This window comes from Scleropages formosus, chromosome 8 (assembly GCF_900964775.1).
Source record: "Scleropages formosus chromosome 8, fSclFor1.1, whole genome shotgun sequence".
Lineage (NCBI taxonomy): Eukaryota > Metazoa > Chordata > Actinopteri > Osteoglossiformes > Osteoglossidae > Scleropages > Scleropages formosus.
This window is the reverse complement of record NC_041813.1, coordinates 2,125,659-2,149,578: the sequence shown is the minus strand read 5'-3', so window position 1 is coordinate 2,149,578 and position 23,920 is coordinate 2,125,659. Positions and strand designations below refer to the sequence as shown.

General features: G+C 46.6%; 1 protein-coding gene across 1 annotated transcript in view; it reads left to right on the top strand.

The window, feature by feature from the left end:
* The window catches only part of mcu (mitochondrial calcium uniporter), a 48,394-nt gene that overhangs the window by 10,021 nt on the left and 14,453 nt on the right, over positions 1–23,920 (top strand). Inside the window, exon 2 of the mRNA XM_018738159.2 lies at positions 13,330–13,422. Within this exon, the coding sequence (XP_018593675.1) occupies positions 13,330–13,422 (93 nt within the window). The remainder of the gene's footprint in view (positions 1–13,329; positions 13,423–23,920) is intronic.

The window sequence follows — 23,920 nt, the reverse complement described above, 5'->3', positions numbered from 1 at the left end:
AATTAGCCGACAGCCCAGCGGTTTGGTTTCGGATCACTTTCTCACAGATTGCTGTTTATAGCTGTGAGTCAGACCAGATGGCATTATGGCGAGTTATATGTGTATAGAGTAGTAAAATAAAGCACTGTGTATTCAGGAACTACGCGAAGAGTTAATTTTGTGTCATGTCGTTTCAAGTCCGAAAGTCAGGCTCCGTATTACGTTCAGCCAAATTATCAGCATGTCTGCTAGCCGTGTGTGTGTCTGTGTACATACGTGTGAGCGTGCGTGTTGGTGTCTTTGTTTGAAATCAAACCTGGAAAAACTGCATCAGTTACGTTTCAAAAAGGCAGACTTGCGTCATGTACTTGGTGCATGTCCCGAGAAGCAGCAAACACGAGAAACTGCCAGAGGGCCCCATTAAGACATTACGGTGCATCTAAATCTTGCCAGCAGACAAACGGGTGAAGAGCGAGGTGTAAGTAGAGTGAGTACAGGCTGGCACAAAGGAGTCTGGATGCTTCGGCAGGACTGGCTTTTTTTACACAATGCCAAGTACAAGGCAGCAACGTCCAAACGTCTCAGAAATAGAGAGAAATGCGCGCCCGCCCACCTGAGAGAGCATTCGGCTGCGCTGCCAGCTTGGTGTGAAGAAATCTTTACGGCGCTGGCCCGTCTCAGAAAAGCTCTCTTAGTCTTTCAGGGTTTTATTGTTATGTGTAAATGTGGACTCCCTCTTTTTCGGCTTGCTTTAGGGTATCTCGTGAGTTTATCGTTTCCGTTGCTGAGTGTCAGCTGATGCTGGTGTAATCGGTTTAGGAAATTTAATTCATCCAAAAGCAGTGGGACAGGAGAAGGAGCGAAAGTGTGAGGTCCACACGTAGAGTGGATATGAGAGACATCCAGCTGTGCTAAGAGCGCTTTGGTGTCCTCCTTCAGAAGATAAGAAATGCAGGATAAACATCTAAAGAAGATTAGGACCAGTGTACCTACTGTAACCATGGTACTAATCTTTAGATGTTTGTTTAGATTTACCTACTGTAACAATATGTCTTAATTTTACTTTTTAGTGACCTTCATGCTCCCTGACTCCTGAGTCAGAATTGAGGTCTTTCAGCAGCTGGTCCCAATGACTGTACCCCACCCCCCCCTTTCTGTGACTTAAAAATGACCTCGGAAGGCATTTGGGATCAACCAAATTATTGCATAGCCACCAGCAGCAAAGTCTTTTAAAAAGGCATATAGTGGTGAAAGTGAATATGATTACAAAGTGAGATTGATTTGCTGCATTTGGCCAGTGCTCATGTTGCTTCCTTAACTGCCTTACTGCCTTAATTTTTACTGCATTAATTACAGATTGATATGCAATTTCAAATTATCCACCAGCTGCTCTGTAGTATCAAGAAAGGAGAGGATATGAGGAGTCACAAACTTTTGAATCCATGGGACGTCATGTAACACGCAAGCAGAACATAAGTTGATTGCTTTAATTGTCCCTCCTTCATAAGCAGTATTGCAGTCCGTTGAATGCGTGCGTTCACTACGTCGATACCAGTTGCCGTTAAATCGTGTTGAGTTGGAAAAGAAACAGTGCTGTGCATCATAGAGCTGTCGAGTGGCAGGGAATGCGTTGGTGTGCTCTGTAGCATGGGATACAGCGCTATGGAACAGAACCACAAGTTATGGCCTCCTTGCAGCTCTATGCATTTATTTACGTTTATTCGTTTAGCAGGTGCTTTTCTCCAAAGCGACGTACATCTCCGAGAACGATGCCGAAAGTGCATTACGCCAACGGGAGCTGTAGATGCAGATGTGTGATTCTTGAGTGTAGTCAGTTTTTCTACATACCACGCTTTGATCTGGTATACGATACATGAGTAGCTGTGTATAGGATTTTTAAAAAAATTGTTAAACAGATGACATAGTACATGTTTATCAAACGTGAGATTGGCTTGTTTCAGAACCACTTCTCCCCAGTTCTGAGCCCACACTTGAATGTTGAGAGCGATTCAGCAGTTCTGAGTGAGTGAGAGAGAGAGGGAGGTCATTCCAATGTATTGGAGCCAGCACCGGAAACCTTTGTGCTTTTGATTCTGAACCTCTTGTGCATGGGACCACCAAACGGCAGAGGTGCAGGAGCGTAGCAGTCTGATTAGAGCATAGTGAGTGATCAGGCCTTGTAGATATCAGGGAGCAGACCTGTTGATGGTTTTGAAGGCTGTAACCAGAGTCTCGCATATGATGCGGGCAAGGTGTTACGCCTCTCCACTTACCGAATGACCTAAGGAATTTTAATTTAAGTGCAAGGGGTTACAAAGTGAAAACGGAGGGGCATTTGACTTGACCTCCCTATAGTACACAGCAGTTGTAGACCACTGCAAATGAAAGTTCACGTGGTGGCAAAGACAATGACTAGAATCTTTCTGTTCTGTCTACCAGGTTTGTGCTGTTGAAGTTGTGTAGAGGGAGGAATCAAATGGTTATATAAGCCACAGATTCTGTCCTTCACCTAAAGGTTGCTCACTGGGTGGGTTCAGTGGACACTTCTGAAAGTAGAGTCTTGTGCATGAACTTATCCACCAACAGTTTCAACCTCTTATGCAAGAGGAGTTTGTTGTTCTCAGGCAGTGTGGATCAAGCCCACAACGAATGCCTTTTTTCTGCATTTTTCGTGTTCATTCATAACCATTAGTGAGGAAGATTGAAAATTTTAATCCATTCAAATTCATTTTATGGTAAGCAGTTGGACGGTTGTGTTCTTCTGTTACCCAACGCTGAGACTAACTTTACATGATCCAATGCTCAACTCCGGACTGGTTTGGTTGGCACAAGAATTCCCATAGTGAGGACAATGAAATGGATTGTAGGGCTGCAACAGTGCTAACCAGTTGGTGTCACAGGTGAGAAGGTAAGCTCTGATGGACTTGTGGTAGAATTGCAATATGTTTCAAGGCCCTTTTGGGGTAGGACACTGCTGCATTGGATTAAAGGTGGAAACTGGACAGCAATATTGTTGGAGCCTTCAGAAGTAGAGTCTCACCAATGGGGCACTGAAGAGCAGGTCAGTAGCAGACTGAAATTGTTTTACACGCGTGCACACGCAGCTTTCATGAAGACTAGTTGAACGCATTGTAAGCACCGCAAATGTTGAGAAGTTTTTGTTCTTGATTTGTAGCAGTTTCCTCTAGTAAATGGAGATGGTGAGAGCATAGATGATCAAGTTACATTTCTACAAGGTTCTGCTCCCTGGAGCCCTGGGGGGTAAGAGGTTCAACAGATTGAGGATACTACACCATGCAATAAAAATGTTCTGGGAAATGGAGAGCAGGAAGATAAATTTACAGTAAGGCCATATTCTGATGGTTGGGACTTGAGGTAGTGATCGTGGGTATGATGTGCTCTGGGTTCAGCTCAGCCAGCAGTGTAGTGAATGTTGGAAACTGGATCTCATCACTGGAGCTGAGAATTTGAACTGGGTATCTGTGTTTGAATGTGCGTGAGGGTGTTGGTGTTAATCGATGGGGTTTGTCTGACTGAAATAGCTTTTTTACCACATTGTAATTTCTCTCTCTGTTGGAGGTATTGTTCCCAGCCATGTTTTTCTGTGTGTTGTCTTTGCGGTTGGTGGAGTAATGGGATTCCCCAGGCAGTAGGAGGGACAGCCCAGTGATGGGGTAAGGCTGTGGGAGCGATGACTTCATGCGGAGGACTGTCCTGCTTCGAGCTTCAGTTACGAGTCTCACGCGGTTTTTCTTGTGACTGAAATTTTCTGCTCTGTGGCTTATGAGCAGACCTTGCTGTTCCAGACATCTCGAGGCTCTGCTCTTTCAGCAGCCAAAGGACCACCAGCGAAGCCAGGGCACTGCTTTTCCTGTTTCTGCCGTGCAAGTCCGTGAAAGTCACGTGGGAGAAAGAGTAGATTTCCACTTCTTGGCGGTGTTCGGCCTGCTTAGCTCCTGGTGCGGTGAGTTTACATATGAAGGAGGTACACAATGCCCCCCACCCTCAGTCCCAGTGCCTCAGGGGGTTAGCTCAAGGAATGATTACAGTGCCTAGCCCATGGGCCTCCATGGTGAGCCTGCTCTCCTGCTGTCACCTAGGGCATCCGGGGGATTCCCTTTGTGAGCGAGGCGGTGGTATGACAAAGGAACAGGATAGGGTGCACTCGGTGGTGTGGGTTCCCCACTGTGGCATCATGCGTTCCCTCTCTTGATTCACACCATGACTCAGAAGAACAGAACTGCCAAACTGCTTTCAGCAGAAGTTTGCGGTCAGACAAGGGGCTGTTACGCTCCTTATCTCCTCTTAGTCTTACATTGACATGTCGTCGTTTAGCAGATGCTGTTCTCAAAAGCGACCTACAATTCGGCAGAAAAGTGCCTTCCTCTCCATTTCTTTCATAATGAAATGCTTAATGGAGACATGTGCACCGTTTCGGCACCTTATCCATAATTATCTGACCTTCTGAGATGAGGAGAACTGAGCGGGTTGGTGGAGTTGCTGTGGTAACATGTTGGGAAGCCCTTTCTTTTACAAAATACGCTCTCTTCTCCTTTTTCTCTGTCTTTCACATATCATAGACGTTTGGGGTTGTGTAAGGTGTGCGTTTAGCTGGTTTAATTGTATACATCAAGAACAACCGTTTTATTTTAGTTCAGAGGGAAGAAATGTAAATGCCCGTTTTCTTTGCAGTTTACAAAACATCATCTGCACAGAGCTTTTAAGGTGACGTTCCTGCCAACGTACATACACCAACAGTTAAAACAAATGGCAGAAATAATACATGTTTAATGTTGAATATGAATAAATTTCTACATGATTACTTGCTTTCCATCAGGGGAGAAGAGATTTACTGCAGTGGCAGCAGGACCATGTATACCTTCCTTTTTCAGAAGCACACTGGTCTCTGTGTGTCTGACAGGTTCCCGCAAGAGCATTACTGAGTTCCTGTTGTGCCTTATTTTATTTGTCACCCTAATTAATTTTTCAATTAGCATATTGGTTGTTGGTGTGTCTGCTGTGTTTGGGTTCTTCACTCGGGTAACAGGAGGTCAAGCACACAGGCATCAGGTTCTACATATTAACTATGAACATCGTAGTGTTATAAGTATTGTACGCGCTCCTATGGGGCCCGTGTGCTGGACTCGTCTATATTTGGTTTTCTACTACAGTTATTTATCCAGCTTCTCCCCCCCTTCCGGCCTCTGAAACAAGGTTATTTTACCCCAGCCTTCACCATTGTCTGTCTGAATATAGCTTACAGCTTCATATCCTCTAAAATACAGGTTGGTTTAACAAAAAAGGTAAAATGTCCTTTTCACGCGGTTTCTTAAGTGTGTAAGCAGTAAGGCTTTTTGTCATTAACTTAATATTTTTTTTTAGTTTTGTTGTAGGATTAGTAATTCCTTGTACCAGACTTATTATGTCTTTTCTTTTCCTCTTCCTACGCTGATTCCGTATGCGACCGAGGACTGAAAACGCATCGTCTTGTGCAGTGGATATAATGGCTTCTTGGGTGTTGGGTCTCCCTGGGGTATAGAGAGTTCACTGGTTGTCCCTGAGCTTGTTGTTTTTGAGTCCGTGCCTATTTTGTATTGCCCTCGTAGGCCCCTGAGAAGGAGAAGTGAAAGGCGGCCTATCGCATCCTGTTTGCTGCTGCATTCCTGCCGGTGCTGTCGCAGAAAGCGTTTCAGCCCGTCGCACTGCTCTCCGTCTTGGAATGAGAGAGAACGCTTCTCTCAGATCAAGCCTCCGGGAAACATTTATATCTGGTTGTTTGCGAAGAAAGAGCATTTGCGTGAAGCTTATGTTTCAGTGTGATGGACAGCTGTTAGGCGACAGCTGTTCTGATGGCTTTATTGTAGGCTGCCGAGCAGAGTGCCCAGCATATCTGTTCCTTGAAGGCATGACGACACACTGGGACCTGAGTGCTGATCTGGCCCCTCCACAGATACATTGTGTGGAGACCCAGTGTAGAAGTTTCTCTATTCATCTTTGTGGACGTTTCTGAGCATCTAGCCTTCAGTGTCCGTTTTTGTTCCTGAATAAGAGCTTGAGAGTTTTGGGTTTGGGTGACCTTGGATTGGTTGCATCTGGCTTGTCTGGTCTCCTTCAAGTACAGTTATGTCCATGTCAAGAGGGCAACGGGTCTCAAAGGGATGGGGAGTCTGTGCGTGTCTCGGTAATTCCAGTACGTCCCCGTTTCTGTCTGTTTTTGGCTGTGTGTCCCTGTGTGCTTCGGCAGAGGGGTTTTTGTAGGGTTACTGGAAAGCTTGATAGTCTACGTACAAGTTTTGTCTTCAGCTTCTAGTTATATCGAGTTCCATGGTTTTCTTCATCTCCGTTTTACTCCATGCAGGTGTAGTGGCCCGTTTTTTTTTTTTTTTTGTGTGTGTGTGTGTGTGTGCACCTATTTCTTAATTTGACCAGTTTATTGAAATAGTGTCTGGTCCAATCATTCTTTTATTGGGAAACAATTTACGTAACAGTGTCGTCGTGTGCCCACCCATGTCTTTCCTCTTGTTGCGTGTCCATGCTTCTCACCCCTCCTCCCTCAACCGCCTCCTCGCGTCCACAGCGCGGTCCTTTTCCATCTTTGTTCATGATGCGCACGTTCCTTTCAGTGCACTTTACATGTATGCTCACACGGTTCCTGTCTGCCTTCCTTCTGTATTTCCGTCATGTTCATCTTGGCTTGTAGCTTTACATCCTCTGGCTCATCCGTTAATTTTTGTCTTTCTTCCTACCTTCATTCCTTGGCTCTCCCTCCATTCCCCCTCCCACCCTGAAGTCCATTGCAGGGAGAACAAGCAAGAGAACAAATGGCTGGAAAAGGAAAACAAAGGCTCTCGTATCAAGTGCGATAAACATGGCTTGCAATGTCTGAGACTGTGAGAACGCCTCGCTTCTACAGCAGACATTCAAAGATATTAATATCTTTAAATATGTTTGCCGATGAGAGTCCTAAATCTGAATAGCGGTATGTCTAAAGCGTGTGCGTGTTGGGTTCTTGCAGCTTTGTCCACTTAGGCTCTTCTTGGTGTAGGAGGAAGTCTTTTCTTGGGCTTTAGACATCAAGAAAATAGGTGTACTAGTACTACACTCATAGTGTGCTTGCTGTTTCCTCATAGCACAGCCATTCATCTCCTCTGAACAGGTTGCATTTACATTTATTGATTTCTCCAAAGCGACTTGCAGTGTTAAGGTTCTTACAGCTATTTACCCATTTATACAGCTGGTTAAGTTTACAGGAGAATTTAGGATAGGTACCTTGCTCAAGGGTACTACAGCTAGAGGTGGGAATTTAACCTGCGACCTTTGGGTCCGCAGGCAGCAGTGCTAACTATTGCTCTACCAGGTGCCCCCAGGTTGTACTGTGACTCCTCCCCTGTTTTTGGCTCCACCCACCCTTGCAGAGCTCCCGTCTCTGTAGGAGGTGATGGATTAAACCTCTGTGGTGAGGATGAGGTGGGGTAAGGCTCCTGTAATGGTTCAGTGGTTCTTTACCTGAGCAGTTAGTATAATATTGTCTGTGGTGCCGGGGTAGTTAAGACCCATAGTCTCATTCCTTTTAGTGTTCTTTCCACTTATAGACCTCCTCTCTCTGACCACCTGCCCACAGCCACCACATTCCCTACCCCCGCCCCCCTGGCTTTGCCATGCCGTTGTGTAACAGTACCCTGCCTAATGTGGTGGAAATTTCATTTTGCACTGTTCTCCCTCCTCCTTCTATGCAGTTGGAAGGGTTAGATTGGTAGCACCTCTCCACTCTCCTCTGGGGCAGTGGTGCAAGAGCACCTGGTGGGTGGTGTGGAGGGAGCACATATAGAAATGGGCAGATGGGAAAAGACCAGGTGAGAGAGGTAGAAAGAAGGGAATTGTCTCCCTGGATGTTGATGGGTCTGCTTCTTTGTTGCAGTAGAGGTGTTCCCTGGCAATAACAGCTCTGCCCTCCCCATACACCCGCCAATCTAAACAGCTCATGCTTCCCCCCAGGGCCACGGAGCCTGTTATCCAGAACTGCATTTATCCTGTTTCCATCTTGGGCTGGGCTTCCCTCGTAGCGAGCAGCCCCACAGGACTCCGACAGCTGCAGGGAAGGAGAAACGCTCTGCAGGAGTGAGAAGAGCAGATCAAAGCAATGGTGAAGGTGGCACAGGGCTCAGGTGTGCTAGCCACGCAAAGGACCTGCAGGGAGAAGGGTTCTGAGTCCCAGACAGGGATGTTCAGAATGTGGTGTAATGCAGAGCTTCAGGAATGATGGGTGACACCCTCTCAGTGGCTGTGGGCTATCTTCCTCTCTGCCTTGCTTTATCTTCCTGCGTTAGTCCCATAGCTGGGAGGAGTGCAGTTTCTGTCCGAACCCCATCCGGGACAGAGGATGGCTAATGAGACTATTTTCACATGTCAGCGAGCAGGCAATCCTTGGCTACTGGATGCTCTCTCTTCCTAAGCTGTAATTTATTCATATGTGAACAACTCAACAGATGCTAATGCCTACTAATCGATTCCCATGTCTCATCGAGGACTGGCAAGAGTTAAGGGGCAGGGATTCAGTGATTGAAACCTGGGCAGCGCTCCATGAGCACCTGTGTGACTTGTTGTGCTCAGTAATCCATTGGAAGATACGTGTTTAGCCCGATGCTCACGAAGGGCCGGGTGGCTCCTGGAAAGCCAGCCCACTTTAGTTGCTGTCTGCATTGCATTTGCTTTGGTGTCCTGGGAAAGATGTGGCATCAGGAATTCTGCAGATGCCCTACTTGTTCTTCTCGTGTGGATTTGCCCAATTCTTTTTTTGGCCTGTTTGATTGAATAGATCAGAGTCCAGGCTGATATAGGTGATTCTGTGCTTAAGGAAGAAGACTTGTGGCCAAGACATGGGGCCATGAGGGTCCCTGCTGTAGTACCCATGAGAAAGGGAACCTGGTAGTATGGTGGTTAGAGTCCCCAAAGGTAAAGGTTAAAGGTTTAAATCCCACCTCTAGCAGAAGTACCCTTGAATAAGGTACATATGCTCAGAAACAATCGCAGTAACAATGACCCAGCTGTCTAAATGGGTAAATAATTGTAAATTACTTTGGAGAAAAGCATCAGCTAAATGAATAAATGTAAAAGTGTTAACCTGGATTGTGTTATTAATGCTTACGTTTATAATTGTCACAGTGTAAAGTGTTGCCAGTTACTTTAAAAACAGCTGCTAGGCAACTGTAACGATAGTGACAGTGAAAGCAAAACAGGCAAGTCCCTTGACTGATGCTTAAGTTTGATGCTTTGTGTTGTCCTCGGGACCAATTCCCAAGCGCCCTGGGGTCCCAGTTCAGTAGTTTCAAATCACTGCCTCTTGGATCCCTCAGTCAGTGTAAATTCAGGGGTCAGGGAGGTGAAGCCTATAAATCTGTCTCCATGTATAGATCATCAGCCACCAGAGAATACATTGCTCTACTTACCGTGTAGTTGTCATGTTGTTACAGATCCAGCTTCTGATTTAGTTGCCCCTTTGGAGGCAAGAAGTTGCCATCTGTCTGTGCCTTTCAGGGACTGATTTATATTTGCATTTATATTTCATTAAACAGACACTTGCGTCCAAAGCGACTTCCAATGAACTCTATGTAGTATCAGCCAATGCACCTTATTCACCAAGGTGACTTACACTCACTCATCCATGCATCGGTGGAACACACACTGTCACTCACACACTATGGGGGAACCTAAACAGCATATCTTTGGACTGTGGGAGGAAACCAGAGCACCCAGAGGAAACCCACGCAGACACAGGGAGAACCCTGTTCAAGTACCAGTGCTGCAAATCTGTCACACACACTCACATGCACCTGTCTCTGGCAGGTGTCATCTGCTTGCATACACACACAAACCTTTTTAGAGTATATGCTGAGATACATAGTATCTGTTATACAAATGAGATATTGATGGAAAATGTAGTTTTCTGCAAGAATAAGGGTTCTGATATGATACCTGAAGGAGGTAAGTCTAACTGCTCTGCACAAGGACGCTCAAATTCCAGTGTGTGTGTGTGTGTGTGTGTGTGTGTGTGTGTGTGTGTATTATATACACACACAGAAAAACAAGCAGTTCCTCCATCTTCCCAAAGATGCAGTCAGACGCGTGTCCTGTGCCAATTCGGCACAGAGAAAGGCTTCTGGAACTCTTGGTCCTCGTCTCGGTGGTGTGCTAGGTGGGCACCTTCCGCCACTGGAACGTCAACGATATGGACCTCTCTCGTTACACCGTCAATAGGACGGAACTAACCGAACAGAGGTTCTTAAAGGCTCGGTGGAGTGAGTCTCACGGTGCAAGCGAGGAGGTTGCAGGTCATGCTCTGCCCATTGTGACCTTGACTGGTCAAGTGTCCAGTGTTGATCTACTAATCAATATGTCTTTATGCCTCAGTTTACCGCAGAGGTACAGTTTGTTTATCAGTGATTCAATGCTCAGCCTCCTGTGGCCACCGTGGGACATTTCATTGATTGCGGCGTGTTAACACCTGTGTGTGTGAACACCGCACTGTTGAAGCTGTTCTCAAGCGTTCAGTTTCCCAAGATCTCGTTTTCTTATTGAGACGAATCTCTCTAAAATAAGGATTCTCCTTAAATTTCTTCACCAGATCAGTAACATTGTTTATGAAAAGGGTGAAAAATTTAAATCTTGTCTTCTCTTCAGTCCTTTTTCAAGTCTTAATCTTCACTTGCTTCTCTCTTCCCCAGTTGACCCCACTTTTCCAACTGTGTTATTAAAGGGATAATACATGAGCTGCAACATCCAAAATGTTCATGAATGGTGGTGTATAACATGGATACTTGGTGTTGCACTCTGTTAATTTCTGGGCAGTAGTTGGCAGTCCGTTTACCCCTCAGTTGCGAAAAAGCAGCTTGCTCCACTATGCTGGCTATTAAACCGACCATGGGAACCTCAGTGTTGCAAGCCAAGGCTGCTCCCTGACACCCTCTGTCACTTTGTTAATGATGAACGCACAGCATGGTTACGATCCACAAGGCTTTTTCCTCATAATCCTGTTTTGCAGTAGATTTACAGCTACGCTACTAGATCATGGCCTTTCCAAGTGAAATAGTCACAACGATTGATCAGCTGAGAGTTGCAGCAAAGTGAGATGAGCCTTGTTGCTGTTATGACGTCCGTTGCGTCTTTGTTTCTGTGTGGTTGGCACAGCTGTGCGTGACTGGGCTTGAATAACATTGCTTTACCATGGTGCATTGTGATTTGCGGAGTGGGAAGAACGTGGTCACCTGCAGAGCTTGTTGAAGCAGACTAACAGACCCAGCAAGTTACCTGCAGGTAACCTGAGATGTACTGTAACACAGGTCAGGCCTTGGTTTCCCAAAGCCATCACTGATATAGGATAGCAGCCCCCCCGCCCCCAAACGCCAAGGAACGATAATGACGAATTTTGTGGTTTGGCAGATTTTGGCGAACCTTCCCCCAGACCAGTCGGATTCCAGAGGAAAACACCTTTTCTATGTTCTCGCTGAGGGGCTCTGGTGGACGGTGAAGTTCTCTTGTTGTTCGTTTAGTCTGGGTGCCGAGATTTTATTTTATTTACTTGGCTAGCTGTGGCTTTTCTCAAAAGTGACTTATGGTGCTTTGTTAGTGTGTGACACTACTGACATTTATTTGCCTATATATACACCTGGCTAATTTGTACTGGGGTGATTCAGAGCGCCCCTTGGGCCAGGGGTCCTACAGTGGCAGCAGAACCCAGGTCCTTTGACAAGAATGTCGATGAATGTAACCACGAGGCTGGCCATCAGCCACCTTCTTTTCAGACCCTGTAGTGATGCTTGAAAGGGATTTCTCTCTATCCGTACTAGCTGAGTCATTCAGGTGAAGCAAACCAACAGCTGAGAAGCTTTGCGGCATGAAAGACACAAGCGCGCGCTCTTTAAGAAGCCCTAAGTAAGTCGTAGCTGTCAAGAACCGGAGGGACTCGTTTTAAGGTCTCGGCGGTGCCGAGCTGTCTGACGTGTATCGTTCCCTCCTCTGCGAATGAATCCCCGTTCTTCACCCTGCAGATATAAGTGATAATCAATCGTGGTTATGTACGGTGTGAAAGTCGGAATGCTGATGCGGTACAGCCCAGCTGTAGAATTGTGGATCTGTTGCCGAGATTTTCTCTTTCTATGTCAGAAGAGAGGATCTTGGCCTGTGCAACTGGAGACTCTGCTTCCATGGTCTCGCTGAGGAAATGAGTAGATGCACCCGGCACATCTGTAACTGCACTCTTCTTTAACGTTGCCATTTTTCTCTGCCTCCCTTTCATCATCCATGGGCATGTATGAGTCTCAACGGATGCATCGGTTAATGTGCACCGTGCAGTCGGAGTCGGTATTTAAGTGTGGCTCACGCACTCGGTGATGCTGTTCTTCCATAAAGGTGAAGAATTGTGAAAGAGCTTGGGTACAACATGGTTATGATGGAGTACCCTCCTCCACCCATGGCCTCATTCTTAGAATGCTTGCTCCATGTCACCTCACAGACCAGGGGAACACCCAGTGAAAGGCATTCTGGGAAAGGGAGAAGAGTTGGAGCTGTGACACTGATGACTAAGAACTTGGGATTTAGATTTGAAACACTTCTCTTAGTGGGGCTACGTAAGCTACTCTTCCTTCAGTCAGTGGGACTTGGTGATCTTGATCTTGGTGAAAGATTTGCTCTTCTACATTTTTCATATTGTAGCCCAGCAGCAGTGCATAGTGTTCTGGGAAAGGAGGGCAAGCAGGCATGCAGGGACCTGAGTTTGTCTCCATTCATCTGACCAGTCTAATTTTATTAGCTGTGATCTCTGCTGGATCTCAGCAGTGTGTTGACTGTTTAGGTTGAAAGATCCCCCCCCCCCCCCCCCCCATACGCTCTTCAAGTCCATCCAATGAGACGTAAAAGAAAATGACCACTTCTCAGCTCACAGGTGCAACGCTCACAAAATAATAGAGTAAAGCTTTCCCCATGTTTCTATAATATTGCCCCATTATGCTGCTGTTCATTTCCGGCTGTGCGGTGCCTTACTGTAGACTAGTGGAATAATGTGCTCCCTCTTATTTGTGGTTTGGTTTGTTTTAGTGTTACTATTTTTATAACTGAAAGAGCCAAGGAATCTCTGAACTTACTGTTCCAGCTCATGACTGATGTTGCCGTCTTTGCTCGTTCCAGCGGTGACATCTTTGAAGCACGTTTCCATACCAGCCCGGTCCACGTACCCCACCCAAATGCCATGATTCTTTGACACAAATGTAGAAGCCACTTGAGCCTCTGTGCTTCTCACATACAGAGGTTGAGTTATAATCCTGTGCAATAAACATCTGCCTTCTGCTCTTCCTGCAGGAGCCGCTGTCTTTCCCGCTCGCCCAACAGTCTGCGAGAAGAGCACATGGTTTGCGGTCAGTGGCCACACCCTCCCGCTCGATGCCAGCCCAGGTCAGTATGTGGCGTTTCCACTGGGGCTTCAACAGGCCGCAGTGGATGTGTTTGCCTGGACCGTTACATTGTTGCGTATAGTGTTGGAAACGGGAGAAATGAGGCGTCCTTGTTAATCCCTTCACAGTAGCTTTTTAGTGCTGGATGTACGTGTGGGGCTGTGGATTTGTTCTGTGAAAGGCAACGTCCTGTACGTCACCTTGGTGAGATGTTTCAGTGGCCTTCAGTCAAGGCACGAGGAGCACGTTGACCGACTAAGACGGTCGTGACCTTGTTTGCGTCTCGCTTCGTCTCGTCCTCCACCTGGTGTCGGATGCACGCTCGGGCCAGGGTATCGCCCCACTCCTCCAGATGTCTGGAGCCGTCCTTCTTATCATCCATTTGGGACTCGCGAAATCCCCAGGTCTCCCCATCGCCCAGGTTTGTTTTCTTGCGGGTTCATTACTCAGCGTTTCCTGGCTTGTCGTTGTTCACTATAAATAGTCACTGCTGACTTCCCTTAACCTTTGCCTGTATATGGCAGTGCCGGGTGGCAGCCCGACTCCCCGGCGGGTTTTTGCTGGCCTTTGGTCAAAACCTTTGAGGCCTGAGCATTGTCAGTTTGTCTCAGCAGCTTGGAGTTTCACAACATATTTAGTCACTCTATATGCCAGCACTGGGATGTGTTATGTTAAGATCAGCTCGAGATGAATGTTCTTCCCCAGGAAGTATTCTGCATATTGGGAATTGGCTTGTATTGAGAGGATGAACATTGCATCTGTAGGACATTTATCTATCTGTCCTGTTACATAGATAAATATTTTATAGATCTCCAAGAGGGCATTCAATTGCATGCAGCAGCTGATGGAGACGTAGATGCTACACAAACACACGTAGAATGAAGGCTCATGACAAGGTGCACAGATAGTTGCAGTTTAAGTCAAATAATACTTGTATAAATGAGTAGGTGTAGTCTACCATTAACTGGAATTAGCAATGCCTGAAAAGCCGTCCTGGTTTGAGGTGTGTCGGGGGGAGCAGCATTGTATTTTCTGGTGGCAGCTGGCAGAATATATCTGCAGTAGCGCTTCCTGGCACACCGTGGTGGAATGAGCCGGTGGCTAAAAGCACTTCAGTACAGTTCTCTTTGAAGGGGGTGGGCAGAACTGGTCATGATGGTCTCCAGTTTCCCCAGCATCCTCTTCCCTCCTCTCTGCCACTACCTGCAGGCGGTCCATGGCCAGTCTTCTTAAGTGCATACAGTGATTCAGCATGATGTATGGATAGTTTAAATCTGTCCAGGTTTCTCTCTCTCTCTCTCTCTGTTTCAGAGGACATTCTAAAGGGTAGAAAGATGGACTCACAATGAAACGTCTTGCGTGCCAGTAACTGTGTTGGGACTTGTAAGGACATACTATTTATATAGTTGTGAAACTGGAGAGGAGGTTCCTCTCAATGTGTGTTTTCCTTCAGCGCGCACAAAGCACAAGGGAGGTGTGTCCTTCAGCACATTGTACCCCTCCCTCACCAAACACACGAGGAGGCTCACTTCCTGCAGAGGATAAGCCTTCTTGTCTCGCTGACGCAGGGGAAACCTCCAGTCTGCGCACGTGTCTGTCGAGGCTCGGCTCGGCTCAGCTCCCCCTGTCCTCCCAGCTCCGTGCCACCGTGACGTGCCTGGAAGGCAGGGTGTGTGAGAGGACCAGATGAACCAGCTGAAATTGAGGAATGTGTTTTTTTGTCAGTGGAGAGAGGAGGAGCCGGGTGTAGGAGGGGTTGTAATGAGGATTGCGTCGCAGAAACCTGTGTGTGTGGGCGCGTGCGAGAGAGACGGTGCTCTTCGTTATTCCCTTCCCTTTTGTTTGCTCTGTCCTCGGTTGCTCTTGTGAGCGCTCCTGCTCTTACTGTAGTAGGGCTACAGTCACACATCCATTATAGGGCTTCAGCTTATTTGCCGCTTGCTTGAGAAGACTGCGGACTGAGTGCTGCTCCTCCACGATACCGCAGATCCTCTCCCCCTGAGTCTCCCGCATGCCGATTGTGACACTGTGACCGTGTTCCTTTGTCATCAGTGTGTTGCAGTTGTCTATCCGCCCTTTTTCCTCTCTCCCTTGGCATTTATTCACCTAGCTGATGCTTTTGGGCAAAAGGAGACTTACAATTTTAGGTCAACTGCACTAAATTGCTTATTATTTTCCCTTTAACAGAGCTGGGTTTTTTTTTTTTTTTTTTTTTAAATTTTATATAAAACCAAAGCAATTAACAGTAAGTACTTTGCTCAAGAATATTACAGCGGGAGCAGGGATTTGAACCTGGATGTGATGGCACTAACCACTAGACTGGGTGCAGCCCCCTTTTAAGCTTGCAATTCTGAGTGAGAATGTTGTCGTTATTGCTCTATAAAAGCACTTCACTCCCAAATCTCTTTCCTCCTCTTGTTTCATAACGCTCTCCGTCTCTTCCCTCCTCTTCTCTTACTCTCCCTCAATCTGCCCCCTGATGGGTCACTGTGTCAGTTGCTGCCAGCTCCTGGTCTTCCTCTCCACCTGGTAGCTCAACCCTAGACTCAGACCAATGGGAGTCTGGGAGAACAAGGCAGCTTGCTGCTCTCACAGAGCAGGGGATCCATTTACCCCGAGGGGAAGTGGGGTGGTGGAAACGCTCTCGGAACATACAGGGAAGGGGGGGGGGGATTTGGTGGAGTAGTCAGTGTACACGCGCACACACACCAAACAGAGGAGATGGAAGGAGAAAAACCTTTGAAACATACTTTTAGAAGTACAGGAATGATTGAGACCTATAGAAGTCTTGAGTTTGAACAGAGTTCGCTGTAATGTTGGTGACGGCTGCTGGTGAATCCACAGAAATATTCGGAAAAAGCCACATGCCCAGACAGGTGAGATGCCCTGAAAGGATTGCCAGAACTGGTCTTTGTCAGGACTAGTTAGCAGTCTACATTTCTGTTTATGATCCGGAGAGCTGCTCGCTGCACTGAAAGTAGACCGTATTCTCTAGAAGTTCCCTAGCAATGCTACGAAAAACATCTGGTACCCTAACGTCGGGTCCCTGACAGCATATGTCTGCAGTAATTTTATTTATTGACAAGGGTAATGTGGTAATTGAGTGAAAGCTATTACTTTGAATTAATTTAGCAGACACTAATCATAGTAATCACAGATGGCTTTGAACCTATTATGTAAATTTTCATGTTGAGTAAAATCCGGGCTAATAATCAAGAAACGATCATCATAGATGAAAATTGTTGTGTAATTTTGTCTAAGCTCTGAATGCGTTGCTCAAGGTTGATTATTAAACTTCACCTTTTAATATTATGACTGCCTGAGGTTAATATCTATTTGAACATGGCAGGTATGACTCATAGTTGAAACATAAGGCACTCTGTACTCAGGGATTGAACCATTTCTCCTTTTCATCCCTTAATTGTTACTAAGTGTGTGTCCGGTGCAGGGTTACGGCAGTCTGGAGCTTCTCCCAGAGGAGGGTAAGGCTGGGTACACCCTGAATGCCATGCCAGTCAGTGAGAGGGCAATCGGACACGTTCGCTCGCGCATTCGTACAGTGAACGATTTGGTCACCAGTTCCCCTGAAACACGTCTTTGGTCTGTGGGAGGAAACGAGAGCACCCTGAAAACCCACACGCGCACGGGAGAATATGCAAACTCCGCACAAACTGAACTGAATTTGAACGTATGCCCAGGAGCTCTTGAAGCATCAGTGATATGCACAGTGCCAGCCATGGATTCAAACATTTAGGCATAGGTGAACCATCCTTGATGTCTTCAGCGAAACGGTAAAATGTGCAGTGTATAACACTGTGTTAAATGTGTGTAAAAGACTAGCTTGAAAGTAATTTTGCTTAATTTTTACAGAGAATACAGTACGAGGGCCATGAGGCCACATGCATCGTGTGGCATCCCTTGTTCCTCATTAGGAGCTTTAGGAAGAACAGCACCGCATTCTCTTCGCAGCCCTCTGAGAAACTATTCCTTTCTATTTCCCAGGTTAATTGATTTAACCTTTTGGAACCACACTTTGATGCTGAGGTGCAGGTTACGAGGGATCTGAAAACACAGCTTTTGTGCTCTGCAAGCTGCTTTCTCTGCCGGGGTTCTCATGGTGACTTATCTGAGCCACGTGTGTGCCGGAAGAGTAAGTGAATGTAAGCGGTCTCTTTAGACTCTGGACACTTTGTTTTCCAAGGCACCCGCTTGCTGCAAAAAAGGCATTCTTTACTAGGAAAATACTTTAGAACGGTGGAAATAAATCGTTAGCATTTTTTAATATGCAGAATGCTTTTCCACACTGGGTCATGCACACATTAAGTAAAGTGAAAGCCAAAAAAAAAAAAAAAAAAACCCATTATTGGTGATTAATCATGGGAGATGTTACCCGATACAGTTTCATGCAGTATTAAGGCCTCATTGTGTGGGAGCTGCTTATAGTATTGACCCTGTTCTTGTGCAGGGAGAGCAGAGCACTTGTTGAGCCCGTTTGTCACGCCGCACTGTGCTGTGTACCCTGTTGAGGCTGAACGGTACACGTCACCCTGAGCTCGGAACAAGGAGCGGCTCTCAAGCAACTCCTGCTCTCATAACCTTGTCCTCGATGGCAGTTCACATCGTACTAATACTGCCTCCCCATCCTCCTCTGATTATATTAAGGAGTCGTCCCCCCCCCATATGCAACTTTTCAGAGCAAAGCATGCTGGGAGTGTCCTTAGGGCGGCGCCTGACTCTGGGGAGGACGAGACAGTTAATTACTTGAGAAAATAAGAGCTCTGCCACCACTGGGTGTTTCTGTTATAGACTCTTGTCTTTGAAAGTTTAATTAAAAGGACTGCGAGGTCATTGCTCCACCGGCGTCACATCCTAAGGTGAACAATACGGCGTCACATATTTTGTGTGTGTGTGTGGGTACATGCGCTCGTGGACTAGTCTGAAGAAAGGGACAAGGAGATTGGGGAGATGGTAAAGCTGACCTGTACACATCATTGATTTTGGATTCCGCTGCATTGAGAGCAGTAATTCTGCATCAGTTGTAACCGATCTGTACAGCTGGATATTATTCATTATGTGTACTGAGCCCTTGTACCCTGCCTAAGGGTATGAGTCTTGGATTGGTTTAACGGTTCTCTTGCCTCTGCAGTCCCTTACAGTCCGATGTTGTGAATACTACCCTACTTTCTTACCCATTCACATGGCCTGGTTATTTTTTACTGAAGCAATTCAGGGTGAGTACCTTGGTAAATACAGCAGGGGATGGGAATCCAGATCTTCTACCTGGAATCAAGTCCTGGTCCTCTAATTGCAAGGGGACAGCTCTAAGCACTCCACTACCTGCTGACCCATTAAAAATGTGGAATGTGCATGTAGAGGTGTTGCGTCAGCTGCATAGGTGTGTCTGCAGGTGGAGGAAACTGTAGGTGATGACTGTGTGCAGGATGCCATGGCAGCAGATCTCACTCCTGGCACCGTTGTGCTTAGGTGGGGCGGCTGACTTGGACTTTCAAGTCCAAGATTTGGTGTCCCCACCGTGAGCTGTACAAAGTGCAAGGGGAAGTAGAATTCAGATGGAGGGAAAGTGTCAATCATGCAGCATTTGTACTAACCCTTAGTCTTATCATCTTTGACTGGACTTTGGGCTGCGCTAGGGATTACCTTTTCTTGATCAAGTCAAGCCCTTAATCCCCTTATTCCATCAGTTATTGTTACCGGTTTGTACCGGTGACACATGGTCCACTTTTTCAACTGTAAAAAGACCTGCCGCTCCGCAAGACAAGGGTTTTCTACCCTTTCCCCAAGCGGCACAAGATTAAGGACGTACACTTAATCTGTTTTCGGTTCACCTCTCAGGAGGACCCTGCTGTGGTGGGAGGGCTGTTCCAGTGGGAAATCCCTTTGTTTAAATGGGTAAAATTGTAAATCACTTTGGGGGAAAAAAATATGTTAGCAGTGTAACATTAGACGCAGTTGCAATATCAGCAGTCACAGATTTCTGGCAAATATCCCGTAATGTCCTGTTACCTTTGGTCTTTGCAGTTAATGGTGGTAGAAACCGAACATTTATTCATGTTAGGCTGGTAGTATGCAATGAAGGATGGTCTGATCTCCACGGAGTTGTGTATTTGGAAAATGTGAACGGAGGTTGAGGTGAAACAAGGTCCTGTGAATATAGAAATGGTTTTTCCTTTACCCTCCTTGATATTGACTGGTTATTTCATCCCTGAACCAGGGTGTCACTGGTTTGTGTTCTTGATCTGAGATTTCTTTCCCGGAGGTTGTTAAGCCAAGGCAGTGTTGATGAGAGGCTCCTCAGCAGTAGGGGTGTGTGAATAACAGCTGGGAGCCAGAGGTACATGCCAGCATCTTCCCTGCTGCTGCTGTGTACAGGGGGCATTGGCCATTGAGTTGGAAGGGGATGAGGATTCTGCTGTCAACCTTTACGGTAGTCATGCAGCACACCCGGTAGGGGTTTCATTGTTGGGGTTCAGGGCTGGACCTGAGAGGCTGTTTTCCATCACGCTGCGCCGTACCTCCTGACAGCGAGCGTTGCTTTTGGTTTAACGGATCATTTTTATATTCATACATTTAAAGGGTAGTTTGTGAGTTCTGTAACAGGTTTGTGATATCACGGCGCTTTCCTTAACATTGTGAGTGTGAACTCCTACACGCCAGTGGCTGGAATAGACTGGTAGGTGTTTGAGATCTTGTGGCTGAATTGAACCTACATTAGAATGGTTCACCTATCCCCTGACTTCAGAATTGGTTTGTTTCTTCGGAATCCGTGTCCACGGTATCATACTTGGTGTTTGTGTCCGGTTTTGGTGCCAGTGTTGCTGCTGAAAGATGGCTGAAACCGGACCGTTGGAGAATAAGGTGACCTTTGTGTCACATTAACAGCAACTGCATGTCTCAAGCACATGGTCGTTATGGCATGCGGGGCTTTAAACTGAATTCATTAGGTTCTGAATGGGACTGAAACACAGGAAAATATACCGCTGCGACTGCCTTTACCTTTGTGTAAGACAGGTGGGCTGGTGGTGGTGGTCGCTGTATTGTGGGCATATAGTCTTGTACATTAGCTCAAATCCCGGCAGAGCTCTCCTTGAGAATGGAACAGGGTAGGTTGCAGTTTCATGTAGCATAATGTTATCCATGTCCATCTACTGAGAACAGGAAGTTGGTTAGTAATCCCAGAATAAGAAAAAGCAGCTGTGATGCATCTTAGCATAATTGAGTCCAGGGAAAATGTCTGTGTGAATGGAACCCGTCTATGGAGCATTGCATAAGGGTTCGCAAACCGTTATTAAAACCGAGCGGTGAACTGTCGCGACAGCTTGACCAGGTTTCAGAGGGAGACGGGAGCGCTAAGGGACGGTATAAGCTCTCTAATAATGTGGATATACGCACTGTATTTCTAATGTGTGTGAAAGAGCAGTTTTAATGGGCTTTTATAACATCGTTGTTGACTTAGCCACACTGTGAAGCCTGTTGGCACATAACGAGTATGAATATTTATTAATGAGTATGCGCTCTGTTGGCATTTTAGGCTCCTTTGATTATTCTGAGTCTTTTTCTGCTGCTGTCTAAACCTTCGGGGTCATCGAAATTTTGTGGGTCTTGCATGAGCACAGCGAGACAAGTATGAGCCTGCTAAGAACAGTTAGGAATGCGCGCATGTCTTGGCGCTGACGGAAATGGGCCAGTTCCACAGCCCTCCTTGTCATTTGGATTGTTGGCTCAGGGCTTCTTTTTGTTAATTAGCCATCAAGTCAGTGTTTCTTTAAAATGCTCGCCGTAGCAGTTGGAGCGTGCACACATAATGTAGGCCTGGGTGTCCAGCCTGTAGCGGTCAACGTAGCCGGACTGGTGTCTAATCGCTTCCAGCTGCCCCTTCCAGTTAGCTCTACCTCTTCTGGTAGCATCTCTTCATTATCGAGCCTTCGGCGCATCCCTGTCGGGGGTCCCCGCCGTGCCACGTTGACCGTGCTGTTGTCTCCCATGCTCTTCCTGCCATCGCCATCCGCATCGGCCAACCTGTGCTGTGAAAACACCGGCGGGCAGATTGCGTGCTGACAGCTCATAGGCATCTTTTTACATCGCTGCGGTACCGAGCGAACACTTTGCATGTGGAGCATTATTAAAATTCTGAAGTTGCTCATCTTGAACGAGTGCCTGTCTTCATTATGACTAATTAATAGGCAAATGCAGTTGAGCTCGAACACTGTATTGCGTTGCGTAAGACACGTTGAAGTGGGACTGTCTATAGAGTCCACGTCCGCAAAGTAAAAATGGTAAACACAAGAATGTTACATTTCCATGAACGCAGGAGAACATGGTTTAAAAAAAAATGTTGCTGCAGACTTTCGTTAAAGTACCTTTCGTCCACCTCAGTTAATTTTGCCCGCAGTCCCGATTGTCTGAAAGATGGAATTTCCATGCTTCTTTGCGCACGCTGCAGGAGGGACACCGGTTTTACAGAAAAGGGCAGCGAATGGCTCATTAAGTACCGGAAGTGATGTTCTAAAGAGCTAAACGCATTAAGTGTTGACTTCTGTGCGCGTGCAGCTGGTTCCTTTCTGTTAAAGTTCCCCAGTAAGACATCGAGCGGCCGTCGAGGTTGGGCCGGGTATGAGCCGTCCGTGTGAGGGTAGGTGGGGAAGCCCTTGTTCGGGTCTGCGGGGACCCGGTTGCCATGGATCTGCAGCGCTGGCTTTGCATGGGGGGGAGAAGGTGGTTTCCACAGCTGCAGGCAAGGAGCGTAAGTGGATTTCCTTTCTTCGCGTTACTTTCCGCACATTCTTGTGCGACAGCTGAGAAGAGGCGACGAAGAGTACGTGAGGGAGGGGACCACCGTGGAGAGACTGACCGATGTGGATTGAAGAATGATGGGGAATGGTTACTGGGGGGGGGGGGGACATGTATGAGAGGGAGAGGAATGGCAGAAATGAGTAAGTGAATGGGACGAAAGGAAGGTGGTACCTGCTCTCTCCCAGAGCACTCCTATGGTCAGGGCCTCTTCGAACCCGTGTAACCACACGTAACGCTCTGTAGAACCGATCGGTGAAATTCTTGTCCTTGGAGAAGACTGCTAAGAAGTAAAATCAGGGAAATGGATGTTGCATCACGTACTTAATATGTACTATTGTACTTGATTGATCCATAACAAATCGCATTGTCAGGCTCATCCTGGTCACAGTACTTACATTCAGGGTAAGACAAAAATGTGTAAGAAATTCAGATTATAACTCAGTGTTAATTTATGTACAGACTGTGTTAGAATTCACATAACATTATCATAAGCATAAATGTGTCAAAAAAAATTTCCATCGAGGCAAAATTGTACACCTAAAACTCCCTCATCAATGTCTCTCTGCGTTCTTTTGTGCTTTTCCTTTATGTGCAGTGTATGGTTGTTCCAGCCAAGGCCTTTGCGAGCGATAGGGGAAAAAACCAAGGTCCGCATGTCACAGAGAGGATGGGGGAACGAGGAGGGCTCTCCTCAAGGTGCTGTGAACGCTGGCAAGGCTGGCCTGTGCCATCTGTCCATGTGCGCAATCGAATGCCCCCCCGCTGCTCCGGCAGGCTGACGTGCACATGTGCGCATTGCTCCATGTGCGGTCCTTCTCTCGCCATTTACCCCGTTATGACCCCTGGTGAGGTTGGTGGGGGGGGACTGCCTCTGCGGATTGCCAGCATTGATGGGCTGACGCTGAGAAGTCATACCTCTGCTGTGTGTGTGTGTGTGTGTGTGTGTGTGTGTGTGTGTGTGTGTGTGTGTGTGTGTGTGTGTGTTTTAGGACCCGCCGATCCACTTAATGCATCCATTCATTCAGCTGGCGTGGGGAGTTACTGCTTCAGCTGGTTTTTGCAAGTGTGGATAATTTACCGCTTTGGCCAGTTTCCCGTCGGTCTCCGAGGTTTGGCCATGTTATTTCTGTGTCCGATGAACAGCTTCAATTTGTAAATTGAGTTTTGGGTCACGCGAGAACTGCAAAGTCTGCAATGCTCCTCGTGCATAAAGGTCCTCTGGTTCTGGGCTTAACGGAAAGACTCGAAGTTACGGCACTGTGCCACGGTTCCGGTATGAAAGATGGCGACGACTCAGATAATCCTTTTACTTGAAAATGGACTGAATGTTAGTGTTTCCATGACGCTAGGCAGTCTTGTACGGTGTTTGATAAAATAAATAATTGGTTTTGTTTGTTGTTCCACGATGCTTACAAGCTGTATCATGTGTATTTAAAATGTACTATTGTACTTGGGGGGAGGAAAAAAGTCCATTCTATCATAATGGATACACAGCTGTAGACTCTAATTGACCTACTGTCATGGTTTAGAAGATACTTCTGCATTAATGAGTTGCTGTATTTATCAGAAATTGTAGCACCTTCTGGTCATTTAGTATAAACTGTGTATTAACAGGAAGAGATTTGAGATTTCTTTAGGATTACATTTACTATCATTTAGCTTGAATCTAATTTACATCTAATGTCTTG